Source organism: Nelumbo nucifera, chromosome 4 (assembly GCF_055504915.1).
Source record: "Nelumbo nucifera cultivar China Antique chromosome 4, China Antique-T2T, whole genome shotgun sequence".
In the NCBI taxonomy this organism is placed as follows: domain Eukaryota; kingdom Viridiplantae; phylum Streptophyta; class Magnoliopsida; order Proteales; family Nelumbonaceae; genus Nelumbo; species Nelumbo nucifera.
The window spans coordinates 91,135,618-91,151,530 of record NC_142652.1 but is presented as its reverse complement, the minus strand read 5'-3'; the positions used below and the strand labels follow the sequence as shown (position 1 = coordinate 91,151,530).

At 38.5% G+C, this 15,913-nt stretch overlaps 1 protein-coding gene across 2 annotated transcripts in view; it reads right to left on the bottom strand.

Moving 5' to 3' along the window:
• Positions 1-2,322: 2,322 nt before the first annotated feature.
• The window catches only part of LOC104611543 (Zincin-like metalloproteases family protein), a 69,710-nt gene continuing 56,119 nt past the window's right edge, over positions 2,323-15,913 (bottom strand). For both annotated transcript variants that reach the window (XM_010278639.2, XM_019200129.2), the window contains 3 exons: positions 6,084-6,219; positions 4,281-4,446; positions 2,323-2,974 (listed from right to left, as the gene is read on the bottom strand). In XM_010278639.2, coding sequence (XP_010276941.1) covers positions 2,706-2,974; positions 4,281-4,446; positions 6,084-6,219 — 571 coding nt within the window. In that variant the 3' untranslated portion in view covers positions 2,323-2,705. The remainder of the gene's footprint in view (positions 2,975-4,280; positions 4,447-6,083; positions 6,220-15,913) is intronic.

The following is a 15,913-nucleotide window of genomic DNA, read 5'->3' as shown; positions in this document are numbered from 1 at the left end:
TTGTTTTTCTGATCGGGATGACAGATCAATAATCTTTTTACCGCAAAAAACTCATTAACTCGTTAAGACTGATCACACGTTTTGTCCTTTATACAAAGGTTCATAATAATCCGTGTCAGTGACGCTACCATTATTCTTGGTTCGTTGGTTATTTTGTACCAGATGGACAGGGGTGTCTATGAAAATAAAAAAAATCGAAAAATCAAACTAGAAAATGCGGTTAACTGAATCAATAGCTTTGGTTTTGATTTGATATTTTTAAAAAACCAAAGGATTGGTTTGATTTTCGGTTAACCTACAAAAAAATGTGATTAATTGAATCAATTGGTAGGGCTGTTCATAAGAAGGCCCAATCCGATCAAACCGATCAACCTGGACCAACCCAACCTGTGTCGGTCGGGTTTTCATCAGTACAGGTCGGTTTCGGGTTGTGCAAATTCCTAAATCGATGATTTGGGTTGATTTTGGTTTTCACATAAGAAAACCGAAATCGATTCAAACCGAACCGACTTAGTTCCTAGTTCAAACATGAAGTTCCAAAGCCTATTAGGCCACCTAGTTTTTGAATGGTTACAAGAAATTTTGGATTAGTGAATAGTGATTAATGAACAACTTTTGTGATTAACTTTTCATTTAAATTTTATCATAGGAGATGGCTGAAATGATGTTCAATTTATGACTGTTTTTAAAATTAGCGAGATTTTATCACAGGGATGAACTTAGAAACGAAACTGACCCAAACCGACCCAACCTGACTTAAAACCGACCAAGTCGGTTTTGCTTAACACTGGGTCGGTTTCAGTTTCTATGTCAGGTAACCCAACCAGGTCGGGTCGGTTGGAAAAACCGCAATAAACCGATCCAACCCGAACCATGAACAGCCCTATCGACCGGTATATATATTTATATGTATATTTTATATATATTTTTAATATATGTTACATATTTTCTATATATTATATATAAACATATATTCATTATATATATAAATATATACAATAATATATATATATATATATATAATCTATTTATAAATATATTATATATCATTTATTATTTATAATATAATATTATACATATATTTATATAATATATATTATAAATATAAAAAACTGAAAAATCAAAAAACCAAAACTGATGGACCGATTAACTAATAGTACCGGTTTGATTTCGGTTTTAGGAAATAGAAAAACCGATAGTACTGGTTCAATTTACAAAATCTGCCCAACTGAACCATGAACACCCCTATGGGTGCAACGTATGACATCTTTTAGGTTTCTGGTTTGTTTCAAGATTCCATGAGAGCATAGAATCCCTTTATCGATTTTTGCTTCTTACACTACATCGCAACCGTCCATTAAGAGCATCTTCACAGGAACGACATCATTAAGTATAGAAATATTCTCAATGCACGGCTGAAAAAGCGGTGTGAGGCACGTTCTGTGAGAAACAAATCCGGATTACCGTCCATTAAGAACATCTTCATAGGAACGACATCATTAAGTATAAAAATATTCTCAATGCACGGCTGAAAACGCTATAAGATTGGTATGAGGCACGTTCTGTGAGAAACGAATCCGGATTCTTATTATTGGCCCTTGCCCCTTGGCAACAGTGGCCCGTGGGCACTTTTCATGTAGTTTTTATTTTTATTTTTATTTTTATGTTTTATTTTATTATTTTTTTCATGCAGGTTTCAGTCCAGCTTCCTTTGGGTGAGCTAAACATGCATAAATGCGTAATACCTCCTTAACAAAGGAGAGGGTACAGGTTCTTTATCTGATGAAATAAACATTAGAATCCCTCGTAGGCTCATACATTGTTTATTTGATGAAATACCAGAGTGGTAAAAAAGAAAATAAATTAAAAAAGAGAGTAAGCCACCCAAATATTCCATCTATTTTGAGCTGAAACCAGATTTGTTTCTCACAGAGCGTGCCTCACCAATCTCACAGCATTTGCAACCGCACGTCGAGAGTATCTCCCTAGTTATATATTGTCATCCATGAGAGATTCCCAATGCACGGCTGCAACGTGCTGTGAGGCGCACTCAGGAGCAAATCTGAATTCTTTTGAACCATGTGCAGGACAGAAAGCTTCTTATTTGAGTACATTTATTTTGATGCTTTTGATACTATGAACAGGCTATAAGAGCAGGTAATCTTCTGCTGCTTCCCCAAAAGTTCATCCTAGCCTAGTGGTTTTACCATTTACACATTCAAATATATCTCATCACCTCCAAAGTACAAAGGCCCAATGCTTTGATCTTTTGGGAGAAGAGGGGGCTAGCCAAACTTCTCAAATTTCAACTATAAAAACAGCTTTAGAGAACTGATTTATCCAGTCTTTCCTGCTTCAATTTGCTTAAATAGATGATACATATACATGATGTTGGGCAACAAAAATGATACAAAGCGAATTTCAACCATTAAAACCATGAATACATCTCTAACGACCCTTCCCATCCCCCCTGCCTGGAGAGAATTGGCTTAATTAATTGCAGAGGGTAAATAATTATTTGTCCAGTCACATAAGCATGTTCTTCATAAATATTTGTCCAGTCACTAACGTCTTCAGCATAACTCCATGCACCGCACTTCGACAAGATCATACAAGTCAACCAGAAGACAACAATTTTAGATTATCATCACACTGGCTATGCACTGCAAAGACTAATGTAGGGGGAAAAATGTGTTTCTCCAGTATTACAAAATGCTCTTCTGCTTCGCATGTTCCATGAGTTCCATCTCCTCGCACAGGTTGCTAATGTTGGGGATTATCCCATTATTATAATTTCGTAGCATGTCATCCCCGACCAACTCCTTTAACAAATCAGATGGTTCTTTTGCACCCCCATGCTGTAAGAATTTGGTTCTTAAAGCAGATCCAGTGGCCAATGACAATGGATCCTCTGAGCACACTTCCTTCCATATTGAGGCAGCAAAGCACTTGGCGTACAGGTAACTATAATAACCTGCATCCATTAAATTAGTAGCCATTTCAATTAAATATTAGCAATCAAACAGTCAGCAATCCAGATAGGACATCGAAACAAGGATAAATATCGCATTTAAGCATGTATTAACCACAAATGAAAACCAATGGGCATTAAACATGGTAGGTGGTACACATAGGATAATGCAACACCCAACCCTCTGGTTGAGAAAGAATAACAGAAACTAATGAAGAGAGCTAGCAAAGATAACCAAGCCCTCAGATGAACCATGGTGATAAAATTATAAATATCAAAACATTAACACTTGATAGCAGCAAAAAGGTGGAAGCTACCATTCCATAACTGTCCAAGTCCTGACAGATCGATACATGTAAAATATCCAAGAGAATTGAAGCCACAAATAATCTAAACTATCAGAGCAATGACTCTTTCTGGACTTTTCCCCCAAAGGCACACAATAATGAAAGATCGTCATACCCAGCCAGCTGGGTCAAGAGTCATAACTGATCTAAAATATTTCCTGGGTTGGGTTGCTTTATTGCAATCTGGGTGACCAGGGTTCAAATCTTGGAAACAATCTCTCTGTACGTGCAGGGGTAAGGCTGCATAAATCTGTCCCTCCCCAGACCCCACATTGGTGGGAGCCTTGCACTGGGCTGCCCTTTCATATTCTCAGATTGTATAGCATTTTAGAACTTAAAGATTCTTCACACAATAAATGAAGAACCCCCGCATCAACAATGGAGGTTAGGAGGCCAAACTCCTCACCTATGTTGTGAAATACAAATTAGGAGAGCAACATTAGACAAGAAACAATTATCAAGTGACACATAAAATGTCCTTTTTCTCACCCAAAACTTGACTTCCAAATAATACATGTTGAGTCTTTGTATCAGCAAGGGAAGCATATTTTCAGGGTTACAGAAAGCATCTGACAAGGCACATATAACATAAAATATCCTTAGCTGGAAATATATCACTGTGGATGCTCAAGTATAACATGCAGATCAATCTCAACCTTTCACTATTTTCTCTTTAACAATTCAAAGAGGCACAGCAATTGGACTGATGGGCTTAGGAATACCCTGATTAGGACCCACAAGGCCACGAGCTTCCATTTGGTAAGCTCAAGCATAACATGCAGATCAATTTCTCAACCTTTCATTATTTTCTCTGTAAGAATTCAAAGAGGCACATCAATTCGACTGATGGGCTTAGGAATACCCTGATTAGGGCCCACAAGGCCACACACACACCATCAGATGAAGGTTTAATCTAAAAGTGGAACATCCTAGAAATGAAATGAAAACAATGTAGTCTCCACCTGCTCCATAATTTAAGAGATGATTGAATCGCGTGTGCCAATGTGTGCCCTCAACATGCTTCCAACTGGTATGTTGTCTTTTGAGGTCTCCAACAACTGAAATTGTATCTCTTGGTGAGAATGACTGCTCCCCAAAAAGTGTTTGGTCAATCAGGGCATAAAAAACCTGTTGGGAAGACAGAGAAACAACATTCAGTATGATGGGCAGTTCTTGTAGGGAGATTTATGGTTGCAAATACAGCAGCAAAAGCTTGAATATGGAGTTTCATGACCTGTAAAATGCAGTCCCCATAACATGATACATGTAACCAACCCCATATAGTTAGGACAGGGCTTAGTTGAGTAAAGCTGAGTATATTTGGATGATGGAGAGAAGTCAGTATGAAGAAGCTATGTAACTACGCATGAATTATATTTGTTAAAGGGGAAATTGTGGAGATAGAGGGAAATAAACCGTTTACAATTGAGCGTTTCTACTTAGTTGATTATAGTTCTTACTAAAGTGAGTTAGAGATCATGCCATCTATAGCTATGGTTGACTTTGGCTCCCTAGAAATGTAGATCTGAAGATTGAAGATGGAGTGATAGAAAACCATCTAAAATCCAATTGTCTAACCTGACTGATTATGATTCCCTTCCAGGTGCAATGTTCAGAAGAATGATGTTGTCTATAACCAGTTTATTTTATCTGGATGACCACAGCTAAGTGTGAGAAGTAAATTCATAGTCCAGGAAATATTTGTACCAATGATTCCATTGTACAAAAAGGAATGTGATGTTATAAAGTTTCTTGCTTTTATTTTGTAAAGTTGGGATCCGGAAAGAAATATAAATGGAATTCTCATTTAAAGAATTCTCTATTTATTTTATCTGTTCTATACATTTATTTTTCCGAGACAAAATGAATAGGTCTTACTCAACATAATATGAACTCAATCATTTGTTTGAGTGAACTATGTTGCATGAGGATTTCTTAAAATTTCCACACCAACAGAATACAATAATTAATCTAGATTTACACTGGTTACAATAACCATTTTTTTTTTTATAAGTTGGTTACAATAACCATTTGATGGACCACATCCCACAAATGACATTTTCTTTTGATCCAGATCTTCTAGTTATAAGCTTTCTTTTGGGTGCTCAAGAATAATTGTTGTGCCAGTTCAAATTTGGTCCATTGACATACGAGAAGCAAAAAGATCAAACTAAAACAGTTTAAACCAGTGTTGTCAGACCCAGATCATAGGAAGAACAAAAAGCTCACTGGGTGACAGTTTACCAGTTTAACCAGCAATTTAATTGCCCAGCCTTCAAAAATCATCCAAAACCAGGACCCAGAAAGTTCATAGAGTCACAGGTTCACCAGTTTCACTGTCCAATTAAACCTGGCTCTGACAACACTGGTTTGGATTCTCAAAATGGTGAATTATTTGCTAATCCTGGTTGAAAACTTGCTCTGCAAGCAGCCTAGTGGTTTAAAAGTCTGGATGATAATCATGCATGCCACAAGGTTTCTGTTCATCATGCTTAAACCATATTTTACCTACATACATGTATGCATGAGGGTGGGCATTAGTGCAATGGTTGGGTTGCTCCATCGCAACCTGGGTGACCAGGGTTCAAATCTTGGAAACAGCCTCTCTGTATGTGCAGAGGTAAGGCTGCGTACATCTATCCCTCCCCAGACCCCGCATTGGCGAGAGCCTCATGCACTAGGCTGCACTTTTATACATGTATGAACATAATTAAAAGCCATCATCTGATAAACAAACATAAAGCAAGATTAAGGCCATCATAAACCTGCCGCTGCAGTTCTGTTGCTGCAAACATCTTTTTGGCACCTTTCATTGACTCCACCAATTTCTCAGGTATTACTTCACCTGTTGAGTAATGTCTAGCAAATGTCCTCAATACTCGGTAATCCCATGCATAATACCTGGAAAAAGCATCAGAAATGCTCACATAAATAGGTTTTCAACTCCTAAAACAAGCTCAGGCACTCTTTTGGCTTACTTAAACAAGCTCAAACATTATTGACTTGTTTGATAGATTTTCTCAAGAGTTATTTGTAACATGAATATATAAGATGGGAGTTTAAGAGGGTCAAAGGAAACTTTCCTTATCTTTTCATGCATTTTCAGCATGGTGCAAAAGAGCAAATTCATATGCTTGGTCTCCTCCCCCCCAGGAAGAAAAAATCTCACCCAGATGTTTGTGTTTTCTTCTTTTCTATATTCTTTTTCCTTTTGTTTTAACATTATTAAATAGACCTCTACTAAAAGCCAAATGAAGAGGGGAATATAACCAAAATAAAGGAAATAAGAAGAATCAACATTAAATCTACTTAATTAAAGGAAATCAAAATACAGTTTTACCATCTCAAATTTTGTTTTATTTTATTTTTCTGAACCTGTTTCAAACTTTCCATTCATGATGCTATGGCAGGAAAAGTTTGTCCCTTGCATTTTCCTCCATATGATATAAAGGAAGATTCCAGTAAAGGGTAAAATCGACTTTTGAAAAGTTTTAAATGTCACATAAGCACTTTTAGTCACTAAAACTGACATCATGTTAGTGGAAGGGTGGAATAAGTTACTTAACTACAAACTACAAGGGGCTTAACCAGCAATTGGTATAAAGGCAGCTCAATGGCATGCTCAAATGTGTGAGAAAAGGGTAGAGTGTGGCTTTTACTTGAGCATAGTTTTCAAGGCGCCAAGGCGAGGCTAGGCGACTGGGGGGCACCTTGTTGCCTAGTCACCTAGGCAATGGATTTTTTTTTTATGTTAAAAACATAGATCCTAGGGTAGTTCCCTAGGTACCATAACCATATTTCTTTAATAATTATTTATGATTTTCATAAGAAAAGTATAAATTTCTTATTAAAGTATAGAAAATCAACATATTCATGAGAAGAAAAGGAAGAAGGAAAATAAAATTCAAAAAATATAGGGGCTGAACCCTTGTTTTTGTTATAGGAAAAGAAGAAAATAATAAGTATTGGTAGTAGTAGTAGTAGAAGAAGGAAGAGGTAGAAGAAGAATATATGGAGGAGAAAAATGTGCTGATTAGATAAAATTTTAAGTTCTTCCTTACTTATTGGTTCAGGTTTTTAAGTCTTTGAGGGTTCAATACAGCATTTAGCAATGTTTGTGTTGATTAAACCCTAATAAATAAGAAAATAATAAAAAGAAATTAGTATATAAACACACAAAATGATTATTTTAATTTAATAATGTCTGTTTTATAATTATAATCTCAAAAAAGAATGAATAAAAAGTATTTTATAGTAGGAAGTAGAAAACTGCTTGGCGATTAGGCAAGGCAAGCTTCAAAGGGCACCTTATCGCCTAGGCATCGCCTTGACAACTATGTACTTGAGCAACAAGAAACACATGAGGTAGCAAAAGCACTTAAAGGAATTTTATTTTTAATAGAGCCTGAGTCAAACAAAAATTTCAACTTTTCAAAATGAGGATGCCCCAAACGTTTATGCCATAAATCCCAAACATTATTTCTTTGTCCAACAATAGATTCAGAAGAAAATGAACTAAGATATGCTGAAGATGCTAGTGCTTTAGGATTCTAGAACTTCAATGCAAATAAAAGGCCCAGCCTACACTCCTTCCCTTTCACTTTCCCAATGTATTGGTCCTGAATTAAACAACCATCATGAGAAAAGGTAAGTATATATCCTTCATCAACAAGTTGACCAACAGAAATCAGATTAGCAATAAGACTAGGTACAAGAAAGGTTTTGGTAAGAGGAAAGAAGGCAGTAGATAACTTTAAGGGAAATGTCATTGCTACCAATGATATTTAGTTTTTCACCATTGGCAGTAATGATATGTCTATGATGGGATTTATGAATGCTATCTAGGGGTTTAGCATAAGCTCCTATCATATGATTAGTTACTCTAGAATCAATGGTCCAAATATGAGACTGAGAAGAACAGTAACCAAAGAACAGTTTTTCACCAATCGCAGAAAAAGCAGAGGAAATAACAGATGATACTAGTTGTCGAGTTTCATCCATAGATGCAGGAGATGCAGAAGATTCACCCTTAGAAGAATCACCCTTAGAATAGGAAGCATCAATGGTTTGGCGCTCAGTCACTTGATATGCACGTGGTTGGTTCTTCTTCTGAGCACCTTCCGATGGTCTAACTGGACAGTTTGGGATGATGTGACCATGTTGCTTACAATAGGTGCCCAAGCGCCTTGCACTCATAACATTGTATTTTGGAAAAGTCCTTAGGACCAAATTTCTTGTTTCCATGAACAACAAAAGTTGTATCAACCCTAGAGTCAATTAATTTTCCATCAAAACTTGCAACAGTTAAAAGTCTAGTCTCCTCCCTCAACAATTCCCCCATCACTGAATCCAGATCTCAAATAGTCCCTCTACTCAATATCTTGGACCTGGTTATCTCATATTTAGGCCTAAGTCTCACAAGGAACTAATTCACTTTTCTTTTCTCAAAGAGTCGTTGGAGATACTTGACACATTCTACAGGATCTGAAGATTTTGAATTGATAAGTTCGTACTCTTCCCACAAATCAATAAAACCGGCATAATATTCCTGAATCTAAAGATTTCATATTCAATTTGAAACTGTCTGGACATGTTGGATAATTGGATTGATGGTACACTTTCTTCAAATATGTATATATAATATATCTCATAAGCTATACACATCCTTCTCATGGGTACAATAATATGAGAAACTAATTTCCCATTATCCAACTTCCATTGTGCATATCCTTTGATATCAGTTTCATTTGGCTTAGTAATCTTCCCATCCAAATATTCCTCTAGGCCTTTCCCTTCAACAAAAAAGTCAAAATGGAACTTCGACCGAACTTTATGGGAATGATATCAGCCTTCTCAGACATTTCAAAACACACCCACAGTCCAAAATAGGTTAACAGACTTCAAGAGAGGGTAGCAGTCCAAAAAATTGGTGATTAATCACCCAACTAAGATCAATAGAAAATCAACAACAATACTGAAATAGTACTCCACCAAAAAACTGTGGTTTTTCTGCAGAAATCACAAAAAAAGGCAATACCAATCTCAGTCCTAAAATGGTAGGTTCAGGACTGTCAACAACAAGATGGGATCGAAGCCCTATCAAAACTGATCCAAACTTCAAGGCAGGATGATTAACAGATAAAGAAGGCCTGGGCGACACCAACTACAAAGTTCTAAGCTGATTAAATCAGTCAGTTTAAAAAAAAAAGAAGAAAATCTGACCTACTGGGTGTCTTTTCCAAAAAAAAAAAAAAAAAGATATTAGCTTTGTCTAATCCAAAACAGCACCTAAAAAACTTCAACCAGGATTTAAGAGTGACCAAAATACTCCTTAAACAGTTCACTAATCACCCAGAACTTAAACAAATCAGCAGCTAAAGGATATGGCCCGCTCTGATACCATGTTAATCTTCTAGGTTAAGAGAACACCAAGAGTTTAAGGAGTGTCAAACTAAATAATCGACCCCCACCCCCAAGATCCCATATATCTTATTAGTTATAAGTATTTACAAATAGGCCCTTGAAGGGCTAAAGATAAAAATTACAAAGAGGCCCTTGGAGGGATGAAAGATAAGAAAGAAAATAAATGCTGTGGTACAACAGGGACCATAGAACTACACCATATCAAGTATCCCTACATATTAAGTGAAAAAATAGCAACTAACTTTATTAATGTGAATAAACCCTAGTTGTTTCTAGGTCAAAGTAGAGAAGAAGAAAGAAGAAAGAAAAGAGAAAGAAGAAGGAGAGGAGATTACAAAGAGGCCCTTGGAGGGATGAAAGATAAGAAAGAAAATAAATGCTGTGGTACAACAGGGACCATAGAACTACACCATATCAAGTATCCCTACATATTAAGTGAAAAAATAGCAACTAACTTTATTAATGTGAATAAACCCTAGTTGTTTCTAGGTCAAAGTAGAGAAGAAGAAAGAAGAAAGAAAAGAGAAAGAAGAAGGAGAGGAGAAGAGTGTTCGGTCAGACTAGAAGAGAGGATGTACCAAAGTACCTCTCCTAGCTGACCCACTTGACTTTTATTCATGAAAAACTTGAGTTACAAGAAAGACAATTTTGTCCCTCATAGAAGATGGGACACATAACTTAAACTCAGATACAATAGACATTTCACTTTCAATAAGATACACCAGAATGACCAAAATACCCCTGACTCGAGCATTCTAACACTCCCCCTCAAGCTGGAGAGTATATATCATATAGTCCCAGCTTGTTACAAATGTAATCTATTCTTCCCCGAGACAATCCTTTTGTGAAGATATCTGTCCACTGATTTCCTGAGCTCACATGAGATGTAGTTATTACCCCACTTATCATTTTCTCTCTCACAAAGTGATAATCCACCTCAATATGTTTAGTTCTTTCATGGAAGACAGGATTGGATGAGATGTGAACAGCAGCTTGGTTATCATAGTATAGTTTCATGGGTTTGTCAATTGAGAAACCCATCTCCTGTAGTAGGTTCTTCAGCCATACTAGTTCACATGTGGTATGGGCCATAGCCCTGTACTCTACTTCCGCACTACTTCTTGCCACCACTGTTTGCTTCTTGCTCTTCCAAGTTACAAGATTGCCACCCAGGAAGGTACAATACCCTGTGGTTGACCTCCTGTCTGATATAGAGCCAGCCCAATCAGCATCTGTGTACCCTACTATCTCAAGAGGTCCTCCTTTTTGGTATAACAAACCATGACCTGGAGCACCCTTTAGGTACCTAACAATTCTCAGAACAGCTTCCCAGTGAGAAACCCGGGGATGTTGCATAAACTGACTCACCACACTCACAGCAAAAGATATATCTGGTTGGGTAATGGTCAGGTAGTTCAACTTTCCCACCAACCTTCTGTATCTTCCAGGATCATCAAACTCTTCACCTGCATCCACACTCAACTTGGCATTGAGTTCCATAGAAGTCTCTGCTGGTTTAGCACGTAACAACCCTGTTTCTTCAAGTAGATCAAGAACATATTTCCTCTGACATAGGTTGATCCCCTGTTTTGACCTCGCAACTTCTATTCCTAAGAAATACTTTAGCTTCCCCAGATCTTTCGTATTGAAGTGGTCCTGTAAGAATTTTTTTATCCTGTCAATTCCATTGCTGTCACTTCCAGTTATGACAATATCATCCACATACACGACTAGCAAGATGTTTCCATCTTTCGAGTTATAGCTAAACACGGAATGATCAACCTGACACTGTTTCATCCCAAAAGTCTTTACCACTTCACTGAACCTGTCGAACCATGCACGAGGAGATTGTTTTAGTCCATAGATTGCCTTTTTGAGCCTGCACACCTTACCAGCCTCCCCCTGAGCAACAAACCCTGGTGGTTGCTCCATATACACCTCCTCAACAAGATCACCATGTAGGAAGGCATTTTTTATGTCAAGTTGTAGGAGAGGCCAATCATACATAGTAGCCAATGAGATCAACACCCGAACTGAACCAATTTTAGCCACAGGAGAGAATGTCTCCGTATAGTCCACACCATATAACTGAGAATAGCCCTTGGCCACTAACCGTGCCTTCAATCGTTCCACACTGCCATCAGGAAGATGCTTCACTGTATAGACCCATTTACACCCAACAGTGTGCTTACCAGGAGGAAGGGTGGTGAGTTCCCACGTATGATTATGTTGTAGAGCAGAGAGTTCTTCCATGGCTTGCCGCCACCCTGGAGAAGCAAGGGCTTCCTGTACAGTCTTGGGAATGGGGACCGATGAGAGTAATGATATAAACTTGCAATGGGAAGCAGAAAGGTGAGCAGTGGAAACATAGTTTGAAATGGGATGAGAAGTACAAGTACGTTTACCTTTCCGCAAAGCTATAGGGAGATGAAGATCTGAGGGAGAAGGGGCAGTAGCAAGATCTATCGACGGGTGCTGAAGTGGAGGAGGAGCCGAAGCACTTCTGCGAGTATACACTTGAGTAATTGGCGGCCTCTCTGTAGTAACTGGCATATGATGTGCATCTGCAGTAGGAGTGGGAACTACGGGAAGGGGGTCCACAACTGGAACAGGAAGAGGAACCACAAAGGGAGAAGAAGAGACCCCGGCATTGGAGAAAAAAGGAACTGATTCAAAGAAGGTGACATTAGGGCACACAAATGATTTATGAAACTTAGGGTTATAACACTTGTACCCTTTCTGAGTCCTTGAGTAGCCAAGAAAAATACACTTTGTAGCCCGAGCATCTAGCTTGTCTACTCCAGGCCCCAAGTGCTGAACAAAACAAACACAACCAAAGACTCTTGGGGTGAGAGGAAAGGGAGACAAAGTGGGGAACAACACGGAGAAAGGGGATTGACTTCCAAGGATTGATATGGGCATCCGATTTATCAAAAAACAGGATGTAAGAACAGCATCACTCCAAAAGTGCTTTGAGACATGCATATTGATCATCAAGGACCGAGCAGTTTCAAGAAGATGTCTATTTTTCCATTCAGCTACACCGTTTTGTTGTGGGGTGTAGGCACAAGAAGTTTGATGAATTATTCCATGATGTTCTAGGTATTGCTGAAATGATGAGGAGATGTATTCTTTGGCATTATCGGAGCGAAGTATTTTCATATGAACATCAAACTGAGTGCGTATTTCAGCATGAAATTTCTGAAAAATAGAGAACAATTCACTATGGTCTTTCATAAGATAGATCCATGTCATCCTTGAAAAATCATCAACAAAGATTACAAAATACTTAAACCCATTGTATGACACCACTTTAACTGAACCCCATACATCAGAATGAACTAAAACAAAAGGACTTGAGACACGACTATCAGTTCTTGGACTAAATGAGACTCGATGATGTTTTCCCAACTGACATGACTCACAATCTAATGATGAAAGATGACTCAATGAAGGAACTAGCAGCTTCAAAGCCTTGAGAGAGGGATGACCAAGTCTGCAGTGCCATTGGAGAGGAGTAAGAGACGACTGAAAAGCCACTGGAGGGCCACCACCATCAAGGTAATACAAACCACCGACTTCATGCCCTCCACCAATCTTCGTGCCCGTCTTGAGATCCTGAAACACACAAGAAGAAGAATAGAAGGTTACAGAACAATTAAGGGACTTGGTTAATCTACTAACAGACATAAGGTTAAAAGGGAACTTAGGAACATATAAAACAGATGCTAAAGACAATGAGGAGAGATCAACATCACCAATACCACAAATAGGAGATGTAGAACCATTAGCAAGTGTAACTGTCTGAGATGTGGAGGTGCGAGAAAGGGAAGAAAATACATCAGGAGTCCCAGACATATGGTCCGAGGCGCCAGAATCAATGATCCAGGGTGAGGCTTTGGAAGCTAAACAAGTCATACCTGAATGGGCAAGTGTAGCTGTGTTCTGCTAAGTTGTTTGAAGGAACTGCTCATATATTGCCCGTGGTACACTCACCATTTCCTGCCCAGAAGCACAAGTGGGTGTGGAGGGGGTTGGTGTAGTTTGCTGGCTTTCAGTAATTGTGCTACTACTCTTAGATGTAAACATGGTTAGCCCAAGTGTTGGGTGGACCACGCAAATCATAGCAGAAATTAACTGTGTGCCCCTCTAAGCCACAATGTGTACATTTTCTCTGAGCATTACCCCTTCCTTTTCCACGGCCTCCAGTCCGGCCACTGGCCCGATTAAACATGTGCCCACCACGGTTGTTTGGAGGGCCACTGCTACCACCACCACTTCTACTTCCACGACTACTCCCTTTAGTCACTACCAAACCAGATCTATCAGAGAAGGAAGAATGTTCCACTGGCTCAATGGATGTCCTCTTAAGACAGGCAAAAACTTCTTCAAGTGAGGGGAGAGCTGATCCCCCTAATATCTGTGCTCTGATAGGCTCATACTCAGCCTTCAAGCCCACAAGAAACCTAGTCACATCAAGCTGTTCACATTGCTGTTGTTGGATCTGGACATCTGATGTGAGAGGGTGATACACATTTAGCTCATTGCGGATGTTTCTCAAACTTGCATAATACTCTTCTAAGCTTTGACTTCCTTGCTTCAAATTGAAGTACTCTTGGTATAACTGATATACCCTAGTTGTATTGTCTTGTCCAGAGTACAACTTTTTAGCATGATCCCAGATCTCTTTGGCTGTATCTAGGAACATGAAGTTCACACTAATCTTTGGTTCCATGCTGTTCCAAAGCCATGTCATTATCTGTGCATCATCTTGTTCCCAATCACTGAACCCAGGAGAATCAGAGGAAGGTTTCTCCTCCCTCACATGTTTTACTTTCCTCTTGGCCTTCAAGAACACCTCCACAGATTTTGCCCATTGTACATAGTTCTCACCATTCAACTTGATGGATGTCATTTGAACACTTAGATAATCTGAAGAGAGCATGATGCCTGTTTTGTTGTCATTCCCAACTACAGTTGAAGCCATCTCAATTATGTCTCCTTTGAATATACACCACAATCTCACACTTGTCACAAGACTTATCTCACTTACAATACCACCAACCCACTTTCTTCAACTGCACATTACACACTACACTCTAAAGCTGAAACCATTCAGTCAACACATCAAACACTTGGACTGCACACTGCAGGACCATTTACCACCAACACACCACTACTGAAATTACTCAGTCATTTCATCGAACACTTGTTCTGCAAACTGCAGAACTGATTACACACAAGGTCTAGGGGTTCACTTTTAAGCATTTACAAACATAGATATGTCAGCCACCACAACACAATCAACACCACACCACTGCTGTCGTGGACATCAGCAGTCTACCACTCTTCTTTCAGCACACATGTGAGCAAGAAAACACACAAAAAAAAAACATGACTGATATGTGTATCAGTTTCACCTAGCACCACAACAACTAACTTTCGAAGCACACAAAAAAAAATCAGCATTCACAGTCCATTTTTGAACATACGACAACAGTGTCCATACCTGTATACGACCAACCCTTTTCGTACACTGAATAGAGGGTCTAGTATACCACTTCAACGACCACCACAGCACCGGCCAGAGGCATTCTCACCTCTGGGCCCTCAAAACGACAACTCCTTTTCAGCCCTTTATTGAGTCTTCAATCAGATCAGCTGTAGGATGATGAAACCTACTGTGAAGCTGGCGGCGAACCCAGGAATTAGACAGCAGCAAGAAAACGAACACCAGACCTTAATGCTCTGATACCATGTGAATAAACCCTAGTTGTTTCTAGGTCAAAGTAGAGAAGAAGAAAGAAGAAAGAAAAGAGAAAGAAGAAGGAGAGTAGAAGAGTGTTCGGCCAGACTAGAAGAGAGGATGTACCAAAGTACCTCTCCTAGCTGACCCACTTGACTTTTATTCATGAAAAACTTGAGTTACAAGAAAGACAATTTTGTCCCTCATAGAAGATGGGACACATAACTTAAACTCAGATACAATAGACATTTCACTTTCAATAAGATACACCAAAATGACCAAAATACCCCTGACTCGAGCACTCTAACAATTAAGAACATTAAATTTCCTCTAAAAATGTGGCAAATCATCACATTTAAAAGATAAAGTCTTTTACATATATTAATTTCATTGTTTTAAAAAATAATATTACTATAATAAGTATTT